This window comes from Rhizoctonia solani, chromosome 4, assembly GCF_016906535.1.
Source record: "Rhizoctonia solani chromosome 4, complete sequence".
Lineage (NCBI taxonomy): Eukaryota > Fungi > Basidiomycota > Agaricomycetes > Cantharellales > Ceratobasidiaceae > Rhizoctonia > Rhizoctonia solani.
The window spans coordinates 2,334,578-2,359,060 of record NC_057373.1 but is presented as its reverse complement, the minus strand read 5'-3'; the positions used below and the strand labels follow the sequence as shown (position 1 = coordinate 2,359,060).

At 46.9% G+C, this 24,483-nt stretch overlaps 8 protein-coding genes across 8 annotated transcripts; 5 read left to right on the top strand and 3 right to left on the bottom strand.

The window, feature by feature from the left end:
- Nucleotides 1-175: 175 nt before the first annotated feature.
- Nucleotides 176-784, bottom strand: RhiXN_00783 (RNA polymerase rpb8 domain-containing protein; the record flags this gene model as incomplete). Its single annotated transcript, XM_043320602.1, has 4 exons — nucleotides 176-284; nucleotides 335-369; nucleotides 420-646; nucleotides 700-784. The coding sequence occupies 4 exons, from the start codon at nucleotides 782-784 to the stop codon at nucleotides 176-178; spliced, it is 456 nt and encodes a 151-aa protein (XP_043179614.1).
- Nucleotides 785-1,596: 812 nt separating this feature from the next.
- RhiXN_00782 (flavin-containing monooxygenase/FMO family protein) lies at nucleotides 1,597-2,362 on the top strand (the record flags this gene model as incomplete). The annotated part of the gene is made up of 3 exons (XM_043320601.1): nucleotides 1,597-1,964; nucleotides 2,015-2,087; nucleotides 2,144-2,362. The coding sequence occupies 3 exons, from the start codon at nucleotides 1,597-1,599 to the stop codon at nucleotides 2,360-2,362; spliced, it is 660 nt and encodes a 219-aa protein (XP_043179613.1).
- A 318-nt stretch (nucleotides 2,363-2,680) lies between these two features.
- RhiXN_00781 (Copia-like polyprotein/retrotransposon) lies at nucleotides 2,681-11,209 on the top strand (the record flags this gene model as incomplete). The annotated part of the gene is made up of 16 exons (XM_043320600.1): nucleotides 2,681-2,850; nucleotides 2,897-4,119; nucleotides 4,340-4,689; nucleotides 4,744-4,881; nucleotides 4,945-4,952; nucleotides 5,002-5,107; nucleotides 5,159-5,265; nucleotides 5,321-5,354; nucleotides 5,414-5,442; nucleotides 5,502-5,773; nucleotides 5,832-5,977; nucleotides 6,040-6,114; nucleotides 6,169-6,202; nucleotides 6,256-6,334; nucleotides 6,399-6,507; nucleotides 6,935-11,209. 16 exons carry the CDS (start codon nucleotides 2,681-2,683, stop codon nucleotides 11,207-11,209), a joined length of 7,155 nt encoding a protein of 2,384 aa, XP_043179612.1.
- A 523-nt stretch (nucleotides 11,210-11,732) lies between these two features.
- Nucleotides 11,733-13,251, bottom strand: RhiXN_00780 (short chain dehydrogenase; the record flags this gene model as incomplete). The annotated part of the gene is made up of 9 exons (XM_043320599.1): nucleotides 11,733-11,816; nucleotides 11,867-12,192; nucleotides 12,243-12,288; nucleotides 12,342-12,426; nucleotides 12,474-12,636; nucleotides 12,691-12,786; nucleotides 12,843-12,944; nucleotides 12,998-13,063; nucleotides 13,167-13,251. 9 exons carry the CDS (start codon nucleotides 13,249-13,251, stop codon nucleotides 11,733-11,735), a joined length of 1,053 nt encoding a protein of 350 aa, XP_043179611.1.
- A 261-nt stretch (nucleotides 13,252-13,512) lies between these two features.
- RhiXN_00779 (peroxisomal membrane anchor protein (Pex14)) lies at nucleotides 13,513-14,737 on the top strand (the record flags this gene model as incomplete). Its single annotated transcript, XM_043320598.1, has 6 exons — nucleotides 13,513-13,830; nucleotides 13,884-14,033; nucleotides 14,084-14,239; nucleotides 14,289-14,557; nucleotides 14,615-14,661; nucleotides 14,718-14,737. 6 exons carry the CDS (start codon nucleotides 13,513-13,515, stop codon nucleotides 14,735-14,737), a joined length of 960 nt encoding a protein of 319 aa, XP_043179610.1.
- Nucleotides 14,738-15,040: 303 nt separating this feature from the next.
- RhiXN_00778 (flavin-containing monooxygenase/FMO family protein) lies at nucleotides 15,041-16,543 on the top strand (the record flags this gene model as incomplete). The annotated part of the gene is made up of 2 exons (XM_043320597.1): nucleotides 15,041-15,216; nucleotides 15,265-16,543. 2 exons carry the CDS (start codon nucleotides 15,041-15,043, stop codon nucleotides 16,541-16,543), a joined length of 1,455 nt encoding a protein of 484 aa, XP_043179609.1.
- A 3,130-nt stretch (nucleotides 16,544-19,673) lies between these two features.
- Nucleotides 19,674-20,677, top strand: RhiXN_00777 (DDE superfamily endonuclease; the record flags this gene model as incomplete). Its single annotated transcript, XM_043320596.1, has 2 exons — nucleotides 19,674-19,818; nucleotides 19,890-20,677. 2 exons carry the CDS (start codon nucleotides 19,674-19,676, stop codon nucleotides 20,675-20,677), a joined length of 933 nt encoding a protein of 310 aa, XP_043179608.1.
- A 558-nt stretch (nucleotides 20,678-21,235) lies between these two features.
- On the bottom strand, nucleotides 21,236-24,034 carry RhiXN_00776 (Retrotransposable element Tf2 protein; the record flags this gene model as incomplete). The annotated part of the gene is made up of 2 exons (XM_043320595.1): nucleotides 21,236-22,642; nucleotides 22,853-24,034. 2 exons carry the CDS (start codon nucleotides 24,032-24,034, stop codon nucleotides 21,236-21,238), a joined length of 2,589 nt encoding a protein of 862 aa, XP_043179607.1.
- Between the last annotated feature and the right edge of the window lie 449 nt (nucleotides 24,035-24,483).

Sequence of the window (24,483 nt, the reverse complement as noted above, 5' to 3'; positions counted from 1 at the left end):
GTGATATACGAGAGGTACGTACACTCTACACATGATTGGTAGGTGGGTGATAACACTGCCTTAGCGCTGAAGTTTCCAGAGCTCAGTGAATAGATCTTGACTCGAGCGTTCGCACAGGCATCCGCAGTAAAATTCAGTGCCAATTTCGATGGTCAACAGAACTTAAATAATAAATTTACTTCCTGATTAACAAATACAATCGGCTTCCAACAACAATGCCCTGCATGTGTCGGTGCGATCCAGTAAGAGACATTAAGAGGCCGCCATAGGATATGTATGCTGTTCTGTTCAATACATTAGTTGAGTTATCAAGAGTGCAAGGAACATTACTTACACGTTGTCCCCCTCTCCTTCATCGTATTTGTACACCTGGAGGAATTTAAGAGGAAACAATAAAATCACAGTCATGAAACACTTACATATCCGTACATGACATACTCGTAATCTTCTTCCAGCCCTTGTTGGCCTTTGCCATCAGGCCTCCAAACATCCTTTCCTTCGGTGGCTTCAGCAGCACCACCACGTGCAAGGGTCGAAGCCAGCACCAGCGTAAATTTCTCTCCAGCTTGAAGAGGGTAGATCTCAGTATTGAAATCCAATGTCAGATGCATCCCTAAATTTGCAGATGTAGCGACTAGTCGAGACACTAATGCGAAGTTATGGCGCTATTTTGATAGGCTTGAACGAAAAATGACTTACCCCGATCATACTTTTTCCCATCCATGTCGATATCTGTGATAGTGAACAGGTCATCGAACAATATGTTGGATTGTGTCGACGCCATTCTGTCTGTCGGTCTGTGAGTCCTGTCGAGGTCGAAAGGAAAGTAATACTAGCTCCGCGTGTGGATTATGTCATCCGAACGAGTCTCCAAATTCGGCTCAAGGGAAGACAAGTATAGTTCGTTTCACCACATCACCTTTTGTTAGTCCGTTTCATATCAGCCAAGAGTACCTAGCCGTTTCAGAAAAATAGACAAACCACTGTCTCCGCGACACTATTTCTGTGTTACAATATTTCCAAGTATTATACGTATATGCGTCACGGGAACTAATTTTGGGCTGGGTTAAAATTTATTTTTAGGCTCGGGCTCGGGATGATACAAAAATGTTGACTGATGTGTGGAGGTCTACAAGCATTGCGGATATGTATACGTATAGCTTTCATCAACTAAAATTAGTATGAGCACATAACGCCGCAGATTGTGATGTCGGCTCCGGTCACGGCGTGAACATTGAGGTATTTCTTTCCGACCGAATGGCTTTGTACTCCGAGCCTTTCGCCATAGGTGGACGAGAAGGGTTACAATATACCCGTTAAGGATGACCAAGCGCCTAAAGCGCGCAATTTGCCGTCGAATGTTTAGTGGCCCTTTGATTAGAGTATGGACTTGTCCGGAATGTGACGGGCGCCAAACATGGGTCCCCTGGAAAGCCAACGCGTTAATTTCGCCAGTTGCTGTGTGCCAGTAACCAACCGCTGATCAACGAGAAGTGATTGTGCTTTCGCGTGGCGCTGCAGCCATGTACATGCAACTAATCCAAGAAGGGATGCCAGCCTTCTGAGGCCCGATGTGTGCTCCGGCTATAAAGGCGCATGGGCTCATGGAGATGTGCCGTTTCTCACCCCGCCCTCGAACCTCCTACTTTCTTATCCAATCGCCCAGTGGGCATGCCTAAGCTCTTCATTGACCAGCCCGGAAACGATGAAACCCAATATGCGTTCATGGACGCAGCGGGCAACAAGCAGTTTACTTCAACTTCCTCTGTTGACCTTATTGATGGCACTACATCCACCGACATATATGAACATACGGGCATGATATCACACGGACATCTGGTCGCTACTATCAAATGGCCATCCAATAACTTCCGCGATCCGAGCCTCATATTATACCCCGACGTGGACTCTGGAGACACTGGTCACACGACAAGGCTCCCACTCTCGACGAACCACATCAAGCAGTAAGGCAGCAACTCGCTTGTGGCTGAATTTCAAATTGACCCATATGTAGGTCGCTCAACCTTGTTACAAAAGGCCATTCAAGAGCTCATTGGCGGCGGATACCAGAGACAGACAAATTAGCCGTGAGTCTTCCTAGTTCAAATTTGCGAAATATAGGAGGCTAATTGTTTCTTTCTAGTTATTTGCTGGTCATCACAGAGAGAAGCGACTCATTGCAGACGAGTGCCATCGTGCAGGCAAGCGATGGCTACAGATCGAAGGCAAACTAGTCCACCACTGTTCCATAACTGATGTTGAAATCATCGCGAGCTGGATTGCTGTCAATAAGACAAATTGCCAATCCAAAGGCTTGTTCTCATTTGCTCTACCACGGTACTTTTCCAAGTGTTTTTCATAGTTTTCGTGTTCATGCTGTCGTTTTATTATGCTTTCGTGTTATGTCTCCCTGGTTTAAGAGTTAGATATGCTGCTGTATTTATACATATTTTGGACCTTTGTATTATAGCACCCACCACACATCCAACACATAGAATACAACTTTGTGTAATTGACTTTGATCGACTGTATGCGCAACCCTCGGGTATCGAACACGTGAGCGGAGCTTTTCGGCACGTTCTTGTTCTCAGCTGCCACCACCGGCCGACGGCCCCACTTTCTTATCGTTTGTCACACTTGTCTGGACCACGCCAAGTCAACTATATATCTCCTTAATATAATGGGTTTCCCTCATGCACGCAACGGGAAGCTTCGAATCGCAGCCATTGGTGCTGGTGCATCGGGCCTGGCCTCACTTCGCACATTGGCCGATGAATTCAAGAAAGAAATATCATCTGGTGATTGTGAGATAACCTGTTTCGAGAGGAGAAATGACACAGGCGGGATTTGGTATGCTCATATAATCTTTTGCTGCAAACTAAAGGTGAACAAGTAGCAGGCTACCAGACCGTTCCGATACCAAACCACAATCCGATGTTCCCGACACACCACTCTATAACTGTCTGACGACGAACTTACCACTACCTATTATGTTGTATCCTTCTTGTGATCCTGCCCCCTCCACGCATTTATTCCCACCGGCGCAAGCAATAGTGGAGTACCTGCACAAGTACGAAACTCGGTTTAAACTCCGCCCTTTTATTCGATTCAGCACGGTCGTGTCGCGTGCCCTTTGGAATGACAACACCCACCAGTGGGATGTTACAACTCATCCAAGAAACCAGCCCGAGAATTCCAGCGAGTTATGTTTCGACCATTTGCTTGTCACCAATGGACATTATGGGAAGCCCCATTTCGTTACATTTCCTGGAATTGACGATTGGAGTGCATCCGGCGCCCGAACTGTCATACATTCTATGTGGTATCGAGAACCATCTCAGTACCACGGATTACGAGTTCTCGTTGTAGGAGGCGGCCCTTCCGGAAATGATCTAGCTAGTGATCTATCTACAGTTGCAAGGAAAACAATCCAAAGTGTCAGATCATTCGAGGACGAAGATCTAGGTCCGGTAACTAAACGTGGTAAAATCGATCATTTTACTGCTGATGGGCTGGTGGTTTTTGAGAACGGTAAACAAGCGCATGTAGATCGGGTTATTCTGGCTACCGGCTATGAATACGACTTCCCTTTCCTTCCGCAGTTGCCTATACGGAATCCGGGCGTCGACGAAACGAGTTTCTACACTTCTCGTGCGCATATATACCCTTTGGCTAGGCATATATTCCCTCTTCTCACGAGCTTTCCATTGGGTTCAATCGCATTCATCGGGATTCCTGTCCGATTGGCGCCCTTCCCGTTGTTTGAGGCACAGGCACTTCTCGTCGCGAGAGTGATATCAGGCCGGGTCAGCCTGGACCTTGGTCGAGAACTTGAACTTTGCAAGACTCGGAACGAAAAACTCATAGAAGTTTATAAGAGTCCTGAGCGAGTCGCCAGGAACTGGCATGTTCTCGATGGTGACGCTCAGTTTGCACATCGTGAGGAACTATGGCACCTCGCTGGCGAGAGCCGTACCTGCCCGGAATGGAGCTCTGAGATCTACCAGGCCAAGGTGGTACTTCGAGATGAATGGAGGGATTTAGTTAGAACCGGAGAGGCCGATTCATGGTCAAAAGGTGTTGGCGAGGGAGGAATGAAGGACTGGGTCGAATTAATGCGTAGAGTGCTACGCCGAGTAGAACAACGGAGGCAAAAATAGAAGGCACATGTGTCTCAGCCGCATGTTATGATCATGTAGATATCAGCAATACAGATTTGCACTCGTCCAATGATAAACACTAGTCAAAAATTGGTATACGGAAGCAAAATCATAACTTCAGCCTTGAAATTAGCCGGTAGTATAGTTTCAAATTCACCCGGAGTTAACTTCTAAAACAGACACTGGGACGTCATTCTCTCAGCCGATGTGGTTCTCACCACTTGTATTCAGTTCAACTTGCATCGGAGTTGTAGCGAGCCTCGCTTCTGAACATCTCGGCCTAAAAGTTGAACATAAAAACCCCACCAACTCTTCTCATTTTCAGGATGAGCCCTCCAGTTCAGGCAACATGCAATTTGTTCTTGCTCTTGCGTCCGCGGCGACTCTGGTACTCCCTGTCGCAGCACAATGCGAAGACTATAGCAAGTATTCCACGAAGCCTCAAGGAATACCTAGCGCCGGTGTACTAGGTTTGCCATTGATGAGGCCTCCTCCAGAATGCCGGACATTTAACAGCTCATCAGTTGAGGTACGAAGGCGGAACCGGCCATGTCTTTAATCCCAGGTCTAATCTATGTTATAGACCGTCATCGATCAGATGAAGAAGCGTCTAAAAGATCCTGATGTTGGCCGGCTTTTCGAAAACACATTTCCCAATACTTTGGACACAACAGTCAAGTACTTCAGTAAGGAAAACAATCTGGCATTCATAATTACTGGGGTGAGCTTCCCACTCACGTTCGTAACCAACTATTTCTCACTAGGTCATACAATATGAAAACAGGATATCACGTACGCTACGGTACTTCGTAAAATAGGGTATCTTACTAAAATTCTGTAGTGCACAATGGTTGCGAGACACGGCAAATCAACTGGCTCATTATCACTCCTTGCTCGGACAAGACAAAGAGCTTGCTACACTTGTGAAGGCCGTCATCAATAACGAGGTAAGCATTGATAATCTAGCGGCCACCATTAGCCTGATATATAACCTATAGGCTCGCTACATTGCAGAGTATCCTTATTGTGGTGCTTTTCAACCGCCTCCAGAAAGTGGACTCAAACCAACCGTCAACGACTGGGCTTTGGGGGTTACTGTAAACCCGTACGTGAATTTCCTTCAACGGTGTCTCAGTTACCTCATGGGGTACTTTTTTTAGGCCAGTTAATAATCAAACCGTATTCGAATGCAAGGTATTTTGTAGCTACTAGTTTACTCTGCAACTAAAGACTAACACTTTCTTGGCGTAAAGTACGAGCTGGACTCCCTCTGCGGATTCTTGTAAGCTTTCCTCGCTTCCCGCTGGCTCAAAATTCTCTTGGGCTCATTTCGACTTGCAGGAAGTTATCTCGCTCATACTATCAAGCGACCAAAGACCCTTCGTTCGCCAACGACAATTGGGATGCCGCAATTTCACAGATTTTTCGCGTTATAGAGGAACAATCCCAAGGGACCTTTGATGAGGATTTCAATGTCATCTCGTACTACAACTGGACAGGAGGAAACGGTGCCCTCAGTCCTCAAGTGCCCAACCGGGGCAATGGCGAGCCTAAAGGGTACACCGGTATGGTTGGGACACACCATCGACCAAGTGATGATTTAAGCACATACGGTACGCTTGGCCATTTTTTTCACTTCAATATCGTGTCTAAGGAATGTTCGTGTTTTAGCGTTCTTGACTCCTGCCAATGCGATGCTCTCGGTAGAGCTTGCGCATCTTGCTGACGCTCTTGATAGTATTGGTCGATTGAAGAATGTGTCTGATAGCGCCCGCGAATGGAGCTCTCAAATACGGGATGCCATTTGGAATCACACGGTAGGTCGACCGGGATGGATTTTTGTTTTTATCTTGTTTTGCGTTGAGTCTCCGAACCCTAGGTTTCCGACGGAGTATTTGCCTATGAGACTAATGGACTTGGAAGCCAATACCTTATGGATGACGCCAACGTTCCTGTAAGTCCTCTGAAAACTGTGCTTCTGACCCGATTCTTATTCGTCTCATAACAGTCGCTTCTGTCGTTGCCATACCTTGGATTCTTGAGTGCGTCTTGATAGACGTAGTTAAAGCACCTTAACTTAATTATTTCCTCGCAGACAAGACAGATCCTACCTATGTAAAGACGAAAGACATGATACTTTCACGCAGGAATCCTTATTATGCCAAGGGGAAGACGTTCTTTGGCACTGGGCGAGTGGTTGTATCTACCATGTCGGACTTCACACTAATACTTGTACAGAGGTCCTCACGTAGATACTGTTCACCCATGGCCCATGTCGCTCATCTCCGCGATATACGGCTCGGATGACAACAACGAAATCGAAGCCCTCTTATACACGATCGTCAACGTGAGTAGCTTCGCTCACATACGCCACCTGCCCTTATTTATTCTCGCTTACCTATCTAGAACACGGCGGGCCTCGGCTTGATTCACGAATCACAAAACGTACACAACGGTTCGGATTATACCCGGCCCTGGTTCGCATGGGCCAACTGTTGGATTTTCAATATCTCGTATTCACGTTACATACTTATTACCTCTTACCATCGTGATGTGTTATATACGAACGAACGCGTGCTCTCTCTTTCCTTAGTTCTCTACGCGAACGTAGTACGAGCTAAGGTATTTTCCTCTGATCTTTTCTCTCATATTTATCATGCTTATAGTACCTGTAGATACATTCGTATAGGTACTGTCTATATAGAGGTTCTCTACGCGAACGTAGTACGAGCTAAGATACATTCGTATAGCTCCCGAACTACTCACCTTAAAAGGTTATGAGCCCCGGTGACGCAGTCAACGACGCGAAAACCGAGAACCCTGAGAATACGACCCAGCCCCAGTCAGCTTTTAAATCAATGGCGACGTCAGAGAGCAATACATCGTACCTCAGCAAGAAAACCTTCGATATCCCGTCGCTCAAAGACGATGGATCCAACTACACGGCCTGGAAGTTTCGTCAGACAACCGTTCTTCGCCTACGCGGATTACTTACCATAGCCAACGGCACGGAAAAGAAACCCGAACCACTAACGGGAGCAGACGCGTTGATCGCAAGTAAGGTTGCTGAACACCAGAAGCTGATAGATCGATGGGACAAGCGTAACGACGAAGCATTCGCGCAAATCGCGATGAATATGGACGACGGCGCGATGGCAGAAGTCATCGAGACATCGGGAGCGCATGAAGCATGGAAACGCGTGATCGAACGATGGGAAGGAAAAGGAATGCAATCCCTGTCTTTCCTATTCCAGCAGCTAATGAGTACGAAAATCGAGGAGGAAGAAGACCTTACCACAGCGTTCAATAACATACGATCGCTCACCTCGAAAATGAAGACTCTAGGCGAACCAATCAGCGATCTAATGCTAGCCCAAGTCCTAATGAACGCGTTACCTCCATCTTATGCGATCATCTCCTCTGTAGTCTCCACTTCGAACCAAGGCTCTACCGTCACGTCAGATATGGTTATCGAAGCCGCGTATGCCGAAGAAAAACGGCGTAAAGCTGGAGTCGGCCTCAATGCCATGTTCACGCAAGCCTCAAAGTCGAATTCGCGATCAAAATCCCAGAGTAACGCGAAGGGGAAAGGAAAGGACAAAGGTCCTCCATGCGAAAACTGTGCGAAAACGGGACATACCAAGAAAGAATGCTGGGGAAAGGGAGGCGACGCAGAGGGAACAGGACCGCATCAGAAGCGACGCGCAGCGAAGGAGGCGAAAGAGAAAGCTTCGAACGCAGCACCGAAAAGCGAATCAGCCAAGGTCGCGTTGACAAACAATGGGAACGATTCCGAACCCACTTTATACGCTCTTCCCGCAACCAACGATCGTTCATGCGCAAGCTCCTGGCTGCTCGATTCCGGCGCATCTCGACACATGACCCCAAATCGTCACTGGTTCGCTACGTACCAATCGCTATCCACGCCGATAAACATTCAAGTTGGCGATGGAAACCGGATTCCAGCCATCGGCGTAGGCCGCGTTCTCGTAACACTAAAGAATCGCCAAGGTCAAGAGACCGAAGCTTACATCAAGTCAGTCCTACACGTACCCGATCTAAGTGCCAGCCTATTATCGGTCAAAGAACTAGTCGACGGCGGCACCGATGTGATGTTCAAGCACGGAGGAGCAATCCTCGTTTCGAATAAGGGACAGGGGAAAGAAGTCAGCTACGCACGCGCGTTGGGTCAGTTATATCGACTAGATGCTCGAGTAAAAAATGCCAAAATAACGACTCACATTGCCCATGTCGAACCTGATGATCGGAACGAAAAAGACGACTCTGAAGCCCTTGGATTCGCCTACAGTGCCGGGACAGTTGCACGAGCAGACCTGTCAACGTGGCATCGTCGCCTAGGTCACCTAAACTACGAATACGTGTTAGACATGGTGCGAAAAGGAGCTGCGGACGGAATGGATATTATCGGAAGCCGCATACCGCCTAAATCCCCTTGCCCCCCTTGCGTAAAAGGAAAACAAACTCGAAGTCCATTCCCTACATCGACGAATCACGCCTCAAAATGCCTTGAATTACTTCATAGCGATCTGCACGGGCCCGTAGCCGTCGAAGCGATAGGTGGCTATCGATACTTCTCAGTTACCATCGACGATAAATCCCGAAAAATGTTCGTCCACTTACTGAAACATAAGAACGAATTCCCGGCGCGATTCAGGGAACTAGTCGCCTCGTTAGAAAATCAGACAGGCGATCGAATAGTGTCCCTACGTACCGATGGAGGCGGCGAATACTGTTTGGACGAATTCGAAGGCTGGATGAAGTCGAAAGGGATCGGACATCAGAAAACCGAAGCCGATTCGTCATCGAGTAATGGAGTTGCTGAACGAGGCATTCGAACTATGGGTGATTTCGATCGAACAATGCGGGAAGATGCCAACTTACCAGCGAAATACTGGGGCTACGCGATTCTCCACTCGGCCCTTCTCTGGAACGTCACGCCGAAAAGTTTCCTCGGAGGCAAGACCCCCGAAGAAGTTTTCTCAGGCCGGAAACCGAACGTCTCACGCCTTCGGACTTTTGGCTGTAAAGCCTGGGCTCGCGTACCCAATAACAAACGAACAAAGCTGCAACCAAAATCAATCGAGTGCACTTACCTGGGTTACGCACCGAATAGAAAAGCCCACTTACTGGTCATTTGTTCCACGGGAAAGATCTTCACGTCGCGCGACGTTGTATTCGACGAAGGAGGCGAAACCCGCCAGCGCATCATAATCGAAGACGATGACGATCTCGAGAATGCCGAAGAGGTCTCCGAGAAAGTGGGCGAGTCTGAGAAACCCGAAAACGTTAGAGACGAGGTCGAAGAACAAGAACCCGATGTACTCACCAGAGTAGACGACGAGCCCCTCATATCGAACGAACCACCGCCGACACGTCGATCCACCCGAATTTCACGTCCTCCAGCACGATATGGATCGAACGTGGGCGGATCGGCACGAATCGCGATGTCAAGCGACTGGGAATATAAGTCGGCATTCGCCGCATTAAAAATGGATGACGCACCGCGAAACTTCAAGGAGGCTATGAGTCGAGACGACTCACACCTATGGATGCAGGCGATGATTGAAGAAATCGACTCGATCACAAAACACAGGGTGTGGATGGCTACACAACGTCCGTCTGGCAAGAATATTGTGGGGTGCATGTGGGTGTACTCTTATAAACTAGGACCGGATGGAGAGATTGTCCGATACAAAGCTAGACTCGTTGCGAAAGGTTACTCTCAACAGCCAGGTATCGATTACAGCGAAATTTCCTCACCCGTGGCAGCATCCGACGCATTTCGTATCCTTCTTGCTCTAACCACGCTAGGAAACCTTGAACTTCTTCAGCTTGACATTAAAACCGCGTTCTTACACGGAAATCTCGATGAAGAAATCTATATGGAACAACCTGAAGGTTTTGATGACGGGAGCGAAAATGTGTGGCGATTAGTGAAGGCCCTTTACGGTTTAAAACAAGCTGCGCGTGCGTTCTACTTACGCTTGAAGGAGGTTCTTGAGGGTATAGGCTTTACTCGATGCGAGTCAGACTACGCCGTATTCATCAAACAAGATGAGAACAATCTGGCGATCATTCTAGCGCACGTAGACGACATGTTACTAGCGGGAAAGCCACTTACATATCTTGAAGAAATCAAGTCAAAGCTCCGTGAATCGTTTGAACTGGTCGATCTGGGCGAGGCGAAGATGTTTGTGGGAGTCGAAATCGAACGGGACCGAAACGAGGGCACTTTGAAAATATCACAGAAGCAATACATCAATGATATCCTTACTCGATTCGGGATGTCCGACTGCAAATCATGTGAGACGCCAATGGCCGAATCGCTCGATTTACCGAAGCTGGACTCACCGACTATCGACCGAACGCATTATCAACGATTAGTTGGGTCTTTGATGTACGCGATGATCTCGACCCGTCCCGATATCGCTTTTGCCACTGGATTGCTGGCACAGCATGCCGCGAATCCAGGAGACGAACACTGGTTAGCTGGAAAACGAGTATTACGTTATCTGCAGGGAACGAAATCAGTTGGTATTATATACCGCGGATCCGAAGTAAAGGACCTCGAGGGGTACGTGGACGCAGATTTTGCGGGTGACAAGAACTCCAGTCGATCTACTACCGGATGGGTATTCCGTATAGCAGGAGGTTGTGTCGCGTGGTCCTCGAGAAAACAGTCGACGATTTCATTATCGAGTACGGAAGCTGAATATGTCGCAGCATCAAGCGCCGCACGTGAACTCATATGGATTCGGCAATTCTTGGGCGAAATCAACCATCGTTCGAACGACGCAACGATTCTCCATACTGACAATCAGTCAAGCATGGCTTTGGCGCGAAATCCCTCGAATCACCAGAATACTAAACACATTCGCATCAAGTACCACTTTATTCGTGAAATGATCTTCCTGCGTGAACTCGAACTCAGATATGTACCAACTGATGAACAAATCGCTGATATGCTCACAAAGCCACTTGGTCGACTGAAGTTTCCCGTTTTCGTGCGCGGTCTGGGTATGAAGTGACAATTTTCTATTCCTTTCTCATGATTCTATCTATCGGATATTGAGTGGGCGTGTTGGATTTTCAATATCTCGTATTCACGTTACATACTTATTACCTCTTACCATCGTGATGTGTTATATACGAACGAACGCGTGCTCTCTCTTTCCTTAGTTCTCTACGCGAACGTAGTACGAGCTAAGGTATTTTCCTCTGATCTTTTCTCTCATATTTATCATGCTTATAGTACCTGTAGATACATTCGTATAGGTACTGTCTATATAGAGGTTCTCTACGCGAACGTAGTACGAGCTAAGATACATTCGTATAGCTCCCGAACTACTCACCTTAAAACCAACAGCTATTTTGCGGAGATGCTCCTGGATTTGGCTCAACGCAAACCTAGCCTTATTTTCAACTCACCTGAGCCCTACATTGTGGGTAAAGACGCTTAGGACCCAAGCGTGGGTTTGATAGAAGAAACCGTGAAGGAATGAAGTGTATTGATTATGTTTCTACATGATTCGAGATATAAACCAAGATCGGTCATTCTTTTGTGAGTGCTGGTTCGTCAGCTCGCCGACCGGTGACTTTGATGAAATCACGCATAGCGTAGTCCGCTTGCGAAATCTGTACATAAGTTAGCCCCCTGAACGATCAATTGTTTGGGCTGCACTCACCCATTGGCAGAAATCCCTGGCCCAGCTCGGCATGACCCCGGTAAGCCTGACAAATTGAGTGTAGAAAGGCATGAAAATAGTCCGGCTTTCTTGTTCGTCCATGGCAGCAATCATGGCCTTAACAACATCATGGGGTGCGAGGCTGGGCACAATGAATTTGTACCACCAGGATTCAGGGAGCTTGACATGGCTGAACAACGGAGTCATGACGTGACCTGGGCAAAGTAATGTCGTTCGGATTGCCGGGGTGTTGTAGTCATTGTCAAGCTCATATCGAAGCGATTCGTGCAGTCCAAGCAGAGCAGCCTTCGAGGCGCAATAGTCGGCTTCACAGAGCACTCAGTTATCGAAAACTCAATCAAATGTCTTCACATACCCATCCGAGCCGCTCCGGCGAGGCCCATGATCGATGAAACGGTGATCTGAGCCCATAACAATTGAATTTCGGGTTGTTTAGACAGAACGAATAACGTACGATGTGTCCTTTCTTTTCTTCAATCATACCAGGCAGGAAAGCTTTCAGCGTCCAGAAATGCGAAGCCACATTGGTATCGAGAGTTCTGAATAGTGTCAGGAGACTTTAATAAAACAGCAATGATTTACTTACTGCTTGACATCCGAAACTGCCAGGTCGACGATCCTTTTACCTTGAACGACACCTGCATTATTTACAATGATGGTTGGATGACCAACATCTTCAATAACTTCCTTTGCTACAGCCTCTACTTCCTCCCACTTGGAGACGTCGCATTTATAGTATGAAATGTTATCTGTCGGCGCAACGTATAACTATCAATAGACAAACAATGGCCAGGGAAGCTTACAGTTTTCAGTGACAATCGGGTTGACGTCTAGGACTACAACGGTAACGTTCCGAACAGCCAACGTATTGGCTAGCAACGCGCCTATTCCCGAGGAGCCTGCATCCGGTTTCAGCCAGTGGTAGAGTGTAGCAGATGTATTTCATAATACTCACCACCAGTGATGAGCACAGTTTGCTCGCCCCAGTCAATGCGCTCTGGGCTGTAGAGCCAACTACCACCATTGCGCCAAAGCCTCGATGCAAATTTGAGGAACCCTTTAGTGTTGATTTAGCAGCCGAGAGGCGATTTGTTAGGATATATGCCTTACAGAAGGTGGTGATAGCAGCCACGTATACGAATGACCACTGGATAATCGGGGAGTCCCATGGGAGGCCTTGAGCCTTATACGTGATTGGTACAAAAAAGGCAAAGAATGGACCTCGATTGGGCATAAACAAGCTGATTTTTTTTTGTTGAGGAGCTACTGTGGCACTCACTGAGAACTGTGTGGTTGATGACCTTTATCACCATGTCCAGGTCGACCTGGTCGAACACAAGTGTAGAATCAAAGTGGCGAGACATAGTATCGAAAAGGATGGGAGTAGTAACAAACCAGAAAAATGGAAGAATAAAACGATATGCAGCCGGCTGCGATGGTCGTCGAAGTACACAAACTATGGTATCTTATCAGTATCCGGCGCTTAGATCCTCCGGTTCAGGCGCTCTGGTTATGACCGACCGGGAACCACCTGTTTTCACACCGCCGGATGAAACCACCTTGAACCTGTGCTTGTTGACTGTCAGCTACTATCTCGACCGATTTATTTCGAGAAACATCAAAGCATGTCTACTATGGATACACATAGTCAACCCCCTGAGATGCAGCCCGTTGTCTCACCTTCCACCGACCCTGTCGAGATCACGACCTCGCCTAAGGAATCGCAGGAGCCCCAAGCTACGACTCAGCCTGTTGCGACGACGCCGCTAACACAAGTGGAACAATTTGCATTTGAAGAACAACAAAAATCATCTGACCTGGTCTCGAAGGCACAGTCTTTCTTGGAGTCTCCTGAACTCAAAGAAAGTGACTCGAAAAGCAAAGCACAGTATCTAGCAGACAAGGGGCTTTCGGGAGACACCATCGATGAACTTCAGCAAGCAGTAAGCTTTCAATGCACCAAATCAAGTGTCATGGACTAATCCAAACTCTTCAGCTCGTATCCATTCCGGTTGTCCCCCCACGTACTTATCCAGAGGCACTAGTATCACCTACTCGATCGAGGCTTTTAGACAACCTTGTTACTATATATTACTTCTTCACATATGCTGCGGGAGCCTCTGCAGTTCTTACTTGGATTTATTCTGTATGTCTGTTTTTTCGACTCTATCCGTGTGACTAACATTTGCCTCGCAGAAATTTGTGTTTCCTCGATGGGTAAAGATGATTAGAGCCAAGCAGCGTCTACGGGAGCATCAAATTGGACTTTTGAACCGTCTAACTGAACAATTGAGCGAGCATAGAATCAAATGTTTGAATCCATCTATGATTGCCCCCAGCGAAGATTCAAAGGTTGGTAATCCACTCGACTCACACATCTTCGTTGCCTCACAGCATGTAGCCTGTCATTGCCAGCCAGTTGCAAAACATATCCTCACAAATACCCCCAACACCTTCCAAAACATCTAGACAACACGCTCTACAGTCTTTATCTGACCTAACGGGCTACCTCAGTTCTCAAATCCACCTCACCTCTGCACTGGATGCTGCAGCACGAGCATACAATTTCCAATTTTCTATGCCAGGGGCCACTTCTACTCAACCCAAAAATGAAATCCATGAGCAGCTGAAGAAGGATATAAGGTCGCTTAAGGGCTTATTAATCAACAGGTATGAATATCTTGACTAACTGCAATATTATGGCTTCCAAACTAAGATTCGACATAGGCGCACGTTCATGCAAGGAGGCTCGTTAGTGCCTAATTTGGGTCGACGTAGGTGTATAGTTTCTCCTACACCCGATAGTATACTCAAATATATATGGTTCTAGCGACCATAACTGGTCAGTAAATTCGTATACCAAATCGCACTATGCTTGCACACGTCCCATGACGCCTTTGAATCGCATAACTGAAATCATTGTGTCTCTTATCTGTACCTTGACCTCCACTTATTAATCATCATCAACAAGTCATAACAATTACTATTCTTGAGTTGGTAAATCAAGCACACCATCCTGCGCTTCGATTGTGCTAGGACAGAACATCTTACTCATGCCATGGACTCTGCTATATATACTATTAGTTAATTGGACCATACCCTGAGTTCAGTGGTAACTTTCGACGAGCGTCCAACCGAGAGTAATTCCTTCTAATGGTTTCGACTTCAACACGACCAAGTCGCCCACGTCGCTTCGCAATAATTGGAGCTGGAGGTGCAGCAGGGCTCGCCTCACTCAAAGTACTATTTGATGAGCTTCGCGACTATGTTCGAGCTGGGGAAGTCGAGGTAGTGGGGTTTGAACAGCGTGAAGATGTCGGGGGCGTCTGGTATGACTATGAGTCGGCTGTAAATAAGTCCACTAACATTGTTTTCAGGCTTTCCGAGCCACGTCCAGATCCCTCGAAAAAGAAATGGCCCGAGACACCCGTGTACGATTCGTTAACTACCAATGTTCCACATCCAATCATGTTTTTCCCTTCGCACTTAGCGCCGCCATCGACTCCCCTTTTTACAGGCTCTCAGACGGTCAACGATTATATGCGGAGCTATGTCGACAAGTTCGAACTGAGAAAGTACATTCAGTTTAATGCACAGGTGACCTCGGCGACTTGGAATAGTTCAACCCATCAATGGAAGGTCGCCACCAAGCCACATGAAGGACCAGGAGCTGAAAGCGTCTCTTATTTTGACCATCTGCTAGTAGCCAATGGACACTACCGACACCCCTTCGTTCCAAATATTGATGGGTTCGGAGAATGGGCTTCATCAAACGACCGAAGCTATATCCATTCGATATGGTACCGTACACCTGACCCATACCGCAACCGCGACGTCCTGGTTATCGGAGGCGGTCGCTCCGGAGTTGATTGTAGCGACGAAATTTCCTTGGTGGCAAGGAAGACAGTCCATTCGGTCAGGTCACTCGGGGACCAGGACTTTGAGCACATCATCCAGAGAGGCGCTATATCCCACTTTACATCCGACGGCTTCGTTCATTTCAAGAACGGGAAGAGAGAATACGTAGACCGAGTTATTTTTGCAACCGGGTACCAATACGACTGCTCGTTCTTGACGCAATTACCGGTCGAGGAACCACAGCACACCTCTGGTCACTTGTACAACTCGGGATTCCATATATTCCCGCTTGCACTACATACATTCCCCCTGCGAGCAGCGTTTCCTCCGAACTCTCTTGCATTCATCGGGTTGCCCATTGGAATCACCGTGTTCAGTCTGGTCGAGGTTCAAGCTACGCTCGCAGTCCGCCAAATGACGGGTGGAGTCTCATTAGACTTTGATTACGAGTTATCACGAGCTCTGCAATGGAACGACGAGCTGCAGAAGACTCAACCCTCGGCATTGGAGGTGGCAAGAGCATGGCATAAATTTGGAGCCGACAGGTCGTATGACTTCCTTGATTTACTATGGCAGAAGGCGAACGATAGTAGGCGTATCCCCAAGTGGAAGAGGGATTTGATGCCACATGGATACGTCATGCGCACAGAGTGGAAAGAGCTAGAGAGGTTAGGGTTAGCCGCAAGGTGGGCGCATGGGGTAGGAAAGGGAGGAATTCAGGATTGGATTGATCTGATGTGGCGAGTCATACATCGAGCGGAAGATAAGCAGCGGAGGCACATGAACCTTTTGACTTAAAACCATATTCACGTGTATTAATCAATGTTATACATTTGCACATTATATTTTCCTTCCTTACGCAGGACTTCACCCCCTTTTTGTCAAAGGGAGATCATGGTGGTTGGGAGTTGGGTGGGATATGGATCAGTAATGCCCAGCAGTCACACTGCAAATTGGAGGGTCGTAAACCCACGGTTTAGCGCCTGTTTATACCAGAACAGCACCATACGAACCCATCAAGACCAAACTGGTCTTTGATCTCACATGCAGGTACTCCACCGCGCTGTTCTATGAGCTCCGTGACCATACTTGCACGCATTGGCCGATGATGTCCGTTGCTGCCAATGGAATAATGACCCATGCAGAGCAGTTGAACTCCAACCCAGTTGGCGGGACGCTATCCACTTGGGCACCATTGGTTTACACTGGTTGATGGTATACTGACCAGTGGATATCCATCAAATTTTGCCGCGTATTTTGACATATATTGCCCCCAGGTATGTGGTTGCACGCGTTTTGCTATGACCATATGTGGTGTTTATCAGTGTATACACGCACACAGAAACCGGGCAGAAATGCACCATAAATGCTACGTCAAACATTTGTTCTATATAATTATAAAATTATTGTGCAAACAATAGTGTTGACAGTTTACAATGTGTGTATTACTTGTATGTATATACAAAATGTAATCAATAGACCCCAATAGTGACCAGGCCCCCTGCCTGTTTGAATGCTTGGTTCATTTAGATGTACCTAGCAACAGTTGCAACAACCTGAGGGGTTAGTTAGTATATACTTGATGTAACAACAAGTATGTCACTTACAAGGGGATGCATTGCAGGGGAGTAAATTGCGCTTATGGGGGAGGTCTGTGATGGTCAGAGTTTTGTCAGATAGAATTTCAAGCAATAAATGTTATAAATGGCAGACCTACATGTCCTGGCGCGCTTTGTCTACCTTGTCCAACCATATCTTATGCTGTATAGAAACATATCATTATTTCAAGATCAGTTAGGCAGGCACTAACAATGAGATAGAAATCATACTCAGCATGGTTGTGGTTGTATGAGGATACTGGGTGACTCCACCTGGTCATATATAAGCAAGTCTGCATCCGCCTCAGGTGGTCCAACAATCACATGTGCAGAACAATGATTGCCAATGGGATCTACATTGGTTTACACTGAGACAACCCATGCTGGTCATACCAGGTTGATTGCGCTGAGCACACGTGTGCCAATCAGATATATGTATATGTTGTAGACACAATCAATACCAGGGAATTTATTCCCATTTTCTTGGATTTAAACAAAGGCAATTGGACAACATTTTCAATCACGTGATCTTGGCGCTTATATCACACAATAAGCGCCAAGCCACGTCCCCATCCGCGCTTACTCAGCACACATAGCCACCTCCACCTATGACGTCATCATGACATGTCAGTGACACGTATGCATGAGTAAGATCAACTGCAGAGCGGGGTTCTTATTTGATATGGTATTGCATAACATGTATTTGTAATTAAGTTCATCCTTGTAATATATAAGGGGCCAACCAACCATGGTAACACCCAGGTCAATTACCTCTTGTTGCATCCCCATCTTGTACAAGGGCCTTACTGCCCAGTAAACACTTAGCTACATCCTCCACACTGCCTTAAGCGGCCTCTTCACTGTACTTACCTAGTTTGCCAACACCCTTATGGCCTTGGTCACCGTAGTATAGCTGGTTGTTGTTGTAGGTAGCTTGCTCACTGCCTTACGCGGTTCTTTACTTAGATACACCCGGCCGCAAGCGCCCTCCTCCTTGACGTCCTTACAGATGTCTAGGACAGTATATATATGCGGCCCACATTTTGCTCCCCAGGCCCCCCTTGTGTCAATTACGCCCTTGAGTTAGATACACCCCTCTGTTCCCAGTTGTAGTATCTATGTCTCAGTATCCACATCCCTCATATCATAGCAGCCCCACTGAGTTTATCCACCCAAACTGTCCTAGACGTCTGTAAGGACGTTGAGGAGGAGGGCGCTTGCGGCCGGGAAATGTCTAAGTAAACCGCGTAAGGCGGTGGCAAGCTATCCTACGACGACGGCTAGCTATACTACGATGCCCAAGGCCGTAAAGGCGTTGGCGAGCTATGTAAGTACAATGGAGAAGTTGCTTAAGGCGACAAGTACAAGGGGTTTCTTAGTAGTTACCGGCTTAAGGCCTCGTACAGTTTTAAGGATGCAACAAGAGGTAATCAACCTGGGTGTTACCATGGTTGGTTGTCCTCCTTATATATTCTACAGGTGAACTATTTACAAATACATTATGTGCAATACCTAATCCAATAAGAACCCCGCTCTGCAGTTGGCCTTACTCATGCATACGTGTCACTGACGTGTCATAATGATGTCATCAGGTGGAGGTGGCTACGTTTGCTGAGTAAGCGCGGAAGGGGACGTGGCTCGGCGCTTAGCGTATGATATAAGCGCCGATGTCACGTGATCGAAAAAGTCGTCCGTTTGCCTTCGTTTAAAATCGAGAAAATGGGAATAAATTCCCTGGTATCGAGTGTGTCTACGACACAAACCCATCTGGGCAAGGAATTACACCCAGCCCAACACTTGTTTCAGTGTGCAGCAAGGGTCCCAAGGTCCCATATTATCCTTCTACATAAATGCAAGGGTAAATATGCATATTGTGATTAACCCTGGGTACAACACTAACTGCATTGCTGGATGAAGCTTGAGGCATAATTAAGAATACTTAATTTATGGTTTTGGTTTGCTCAAATTATCAGACAGTTATGAGTTACTTTTCTTCAGTTTGTGAAGCAAGATAGATACAGGTATATTGTTGAAGGGAGAATGTCCTAGACATCTGTAAGGACATTGAGGAGGAGGGCGCTTGCGGCCGGGTACAACTACGTAGAAACCGCATAAGGCAGTGGCAAGCTATCCTATGACAACAACCAGCTATACTACAATGGCCAAGGCTGTAAGGGCAATGGCAAGCTATGTATGTACTAGCGGGGAGAAAAAGTTTGGAAATGCCGGCACGTGATGGCCCAGAATTTGTACGATACATCTTACTATGTCTCGCAAACGCGGTTGAGAGCTCCCTGTGACTCATCAAGCTCAAATAATTACACTACACAATGAGGGCAATTCATATCCTGAAATACTTGCAAAAACTGGTGTTCCCCCATCTGTGGCATGCAAAACTGTTAAACGTTGGGAAACATACGGCACCCTTGCCTCCTTGCCTTGATCTGGCCGCCCACGCAAATTCTCACCTCAATTGTGCCGTCTAGTCATTCGTACCCTCCTTTGCCATTGTTTTGAGCCATATTCATCTATTGCTACTAGAGTAGGTAATGGCCTTACTGCTGTGCAAGTCAAGTACATTGCCCAGAGCCGGCGCTACCGCCGATATGTTGCGCGCCAAAAGCCATTCTTAGATAAGCGAAAGGTCCTAAAGCGTCTAGAATGGGCTCGCGTGAACCGGTTTAGGAACTGGGATGAAGCCATTTGGACTGACAAGCTCCAGTTGGGGACCGGCAATCACTCAGTTCACCCAATGGTCACCCGGAAACCCGGAGAGGCATATCTCCCGGAATGCCTAGCCCCAACCTTTCAAAGTGGCCATGAAGCATTAATGGTATGGGGGTGTATCTCCCATGGGTATAAGGGGCCACTTATCCAACTGGAGATGGCTCCCCGGCTGCAATTGCGTAATGGGAGGTGGAGGGGGGGAGGGTTCAACTCAGAAGGATATGTTATGCAGGTCCTAAATGGTCCACTTAAGGACTTCATTGCACAGATGGAGAAAGTCAAGGGACACAGGATGCTAGTAGTTGAAGATGGGGCCCCGGCACACAAAGGAAAGCTAGCCAAACAGGCTTGTGAAGAACTTGGTATTAAACACATTGCACACCCCCCAAGTTCACCAGACCTAAACCCAATAGAACCATTATGGATGGAACTTAAGCAACGTGTGTACAGTACCCCTGGGGCCCGAAGAAGTCTTGAGCACCTTTGGAATGCCACTGAAGCTGCCTGGAAATCCTTCACAGCAGATGATATCAATAAGTACACACGGAAAATGCCATCTCGGGTAACAGCTTTAGTTAAGTCAAAGGGACTCCCAACAAAATTCTAACACTTGTTTATCTCTCCTACTGTATTTTAACCAATGTATTTCCTGTTTCTATATACTACATTCATGCGGCCGGGGGAGAGCAAGTTTTCTTTTAGCGCCCAAATCACGCGCCATTTCCAAACTTTTTTCCTCCGCTAGTACAATGGGTAGGCCGCTTAAGGCAGCGTAGACTAAGTGACTAAGCAGGTGGTTACTGGGCTGTAAGGCCCTTGTACAATGTGGGATGCAACAAGAGGTAATCAACCTGGGTGTTACCATGGTTGGTTGGCCTCCTTATATATTCTACAGAGTAACTAATTACAAATACATTTTATCAAATATGCAATCCAATAAGAACCCTGCTCCGCAGTTGGCCTTACTCATGCATACATGTCACTGACGTGTCATGATGACGTCATAGGTGGAGGTGGCTACGTATGCTGATTAAGCGCAGGTGGGGACGTGGCTTGGCGCTTAGCGTATGATATAAGCGCTGAAGTCACGTGATTGAAAATATTGTCCGTTTGCCTTCATTTAAATCCAAGAAAATGGGAATAAATTCCCTGGTATCGACTGTGTCTACAACACTGCCCCCCCTCTAAGGGCCTTGGCAGTGCCAAGGGCCTTCTTTTTCATGTCTTTTTTGTATTTTTCCAAAAATTTTTTGGCATTTTTTAAGTTTTCTTGGGGTTCCCACGTGTTTTCTTTGGATCCGTACCCCTTCCATTTGACTCGGAAAAACCATTTCCCATCCCTTTCTTTGGCATTGGTAATCCCTTCCACCTTGTACTCTTCTTCTCTGTCCACGGTGGCTGGTGGAGGGCAATTCTTGAAGGTGCGCTTCTTGTCCCTTTTGACTTTAGACAGGAGCCCTACGTAGAAGACGTTGTGGATCCGCATTGTTGGGGGAAGTTCTAGGCGGTAAGCCTGGTTGGAGATTTTCTCAATAACCTTGAATGGCCCTAGGCGTTGTTCCGTTAGCTTGGGGCTCAGGGTTTTGAGGTTGACGTTCTTGGCGTCTAGCCAAACCTCTTCCCCAATCTCAAATTCCGTTGGACTTCCACTTTCCCTGGCCATCATTTGTTGTTTAGATTGCCGGAGTGCCACTTCTACTTCCTTCCACTGGGCCTCCATTGTCTGGGCAAGATCATCTGCTTCTGGAACGTCCATTGGTACATTTGATGGGGTTAAGGTGGGTTCCCATCCATACAAGGCCTTGAAAGGGGTCTTGCCCGTGCTGCTATGTACAGCATTGTTGTATGCAAATTCTGCCATTGGAAGCCATCTGGTCCAGTCCCTTTGGTTAACCCCTGAGTAAGCCCTGAGGAAGTGTTCAATAGAGGGATTGACGTGTTCCTTTTGTCCGTTGCTCTGGGGATGATAGGCGGAGGAGAAGTGAGGGTCAATGCCAAGGCGCTTGTATAGGGCTTGTAAGAACTTGTTGTTAAAAACCCTTCCTCTGTTGGATATGGTCTTCTCTGGCATGCCATGGCGCTTCCATACGTTTTCCAGGAATAGTTCTGCTAACTTGGGTGCCTTGAGTTTCTTGGAGCATTTTACAAATATTCCGTACTTTGTGAAACTGTCAATAATTACCAGGATTGAGTTGCTGTTTCCGTCCTTAGGGAGGTCTACTATCATGTTGTAAGACACGTGCTGCCAGGGTCTAGCAGGGAGTTCAAGGGGCTGAGGGGGAATAGACGTGTATTTGGGCTTCCTGATCCGTTGGCATATCTCACAGGAATCCACATGCCAATATGTTTCAGCACGGATGCCAGGCCAGTAGTAGTTCCTTGATACTAGCTCTAGGGTGCGCTGTCTTCCTGGATGTCCTGCCAAGGGGCTGTTGTGGAAGATGCAGAGTAGGTCCGTCCTTAGTGTTCCAATGTCAGGAACTACAATCCGTCCTTGGTAGAAGAGTAGACCAGCCTCCATTTCATAATCCTTGAACGCGCGTTTGATGGAGGGGGGTGCTTTGGACTTGTTCTGCAGGAATTAGAGGATTTCTTCCAGGGACTTGTCTTGGTCCAGGGATGACTCAATCTGGCATTGTAGCTCCTTTTCTGGTGTAACTAAGGCAACGTTGGCAAATACCGGATCTGGTAACATGGACTGGGGTTCTGGTGGGATATCCGCATGATCCGCTCAATGTGACAAGGCATCTGGCTTCCCCAATTGTTTTCCTGGCCTATATACAATTTGGAAGTTATAACCGGCAAGGAGTAAGTGCCATCGTGCATGGCATTGGTTGAATGTGCAGGACTCTTTCCAGTATTCCAAGTTGCAGTGGTTGGTAAATACGGTGATTGGATGCCAAGTCCCTTCCAGGAAAATGCGCCAGTACTCAAAGGAACAGATGATTGCAAGAAGTTCCTTATCATGAGTGTTGTAGTTCTGTTTGGCACATTTGAAAGACTCTGATAGGAACCCTAATGGGTGTAAGCATCCGTCTTCCTGTTGTTGACTAAGTATGGAGCCTAGAGCTGCGCCGGAGGCATCTGTTTCCAGAAAATACGGTTTGGACGGGTCAGCGTGGCAAAGGACCAGGGCGTTGGTGATGGCGTCTTTTAGTCCCTGGAAGGCTTCTTGTTCCTTGATGTCCCATTTCCAAGGTGTGTCCTTCTTGACTGGGTAATGTAATGGCCTAGCCATGTGGCTAAAGTTGGCAACAAAACAACAAAGGAAGTTGGCAAATCCCAGGAACAATTGAACTTCTTTTACTTTGGTGGGTACCAGCCATTCTTGTACTGCCTGGATTTTGAGCTTATCCAGACTAAAACCCTTATCCAAGACAATGATTCCTAGGTACTCTACCAAGGTAACGTGGAAGGTACATTTTGACGCCTTGCAGAACAACTGGTTATCCAATAACCGTTTCAGGACCTTGTGAACGTGTTGTGTGTGGGATGCGTCATCTTTAGAGTAAATTAGAATGTCATCAAGGTAAATAATGACGCATATGTCCAACAAGTCCTTGAACAGTTCATTCATGAAGTGCTGGAAGGCAGCAGGGGCGTTTGTCAGGCCAAAGGTCATGACCAGAGACTTGCATAGACCGTACTTGGTGCAGAAGGCGGTCTTCCATTTGTCCCCTTCCTTAACACGGACATTGTTGTAACCCCATTGCAAGTCCAGTTTAGTGAAGACCTTGGCGCCACGGAGCTGGGCCATTAGGTCATCAGGACAGGGAAGTGGGTAGATGTTCTTTTTGGTCTGGTTGTTGAGGCGGCGGTAGTCAACAACCAAGCGGCGGGAACCATCCTTCTTAGGGACAAACATAATGGGGGAACTGATCAAGGATTTGCTGGGTTGGATCTTTCCAGCTTTTAATTCATCCCTGAGCCAGTCCTTGAGTGTGGAGGACTCGGCGTCAGTCATGCTGTAAATGTTAAGAGTTGTGTAAGTACAGGAGTAAGAAAGAATTACTATATACAAAATGTATATGGGAATAACTAAGAACTAGTATTAAGAATCAGAATATATGCACAGAATATATGCACAATATAGGCTAGGTTATCAGGAATAACAACTCCTAACAAATAGTCTAGCAACTATGAAGTGCAGGTGGTTGGTTATGTATAGTACCTTAGACTAATGTTACTTAAGCCTAAGTGACTAAGGGTAGGTTTACTTAAGGTCTCTAGGATAGTACCTTAAGTAAGAGGGTTACCTGACTAATGTACAGGATTTATAGGATTTGCCTAATAAGTATAGGACTTATATATGCTTAAGTAAGACTTAAGACTTATGGGGTTTACCTAAAATATATCTAGGATTTATGAGATATTGTAGATAAAGCTATCTACAATATAAGGGGTATGGTGGAT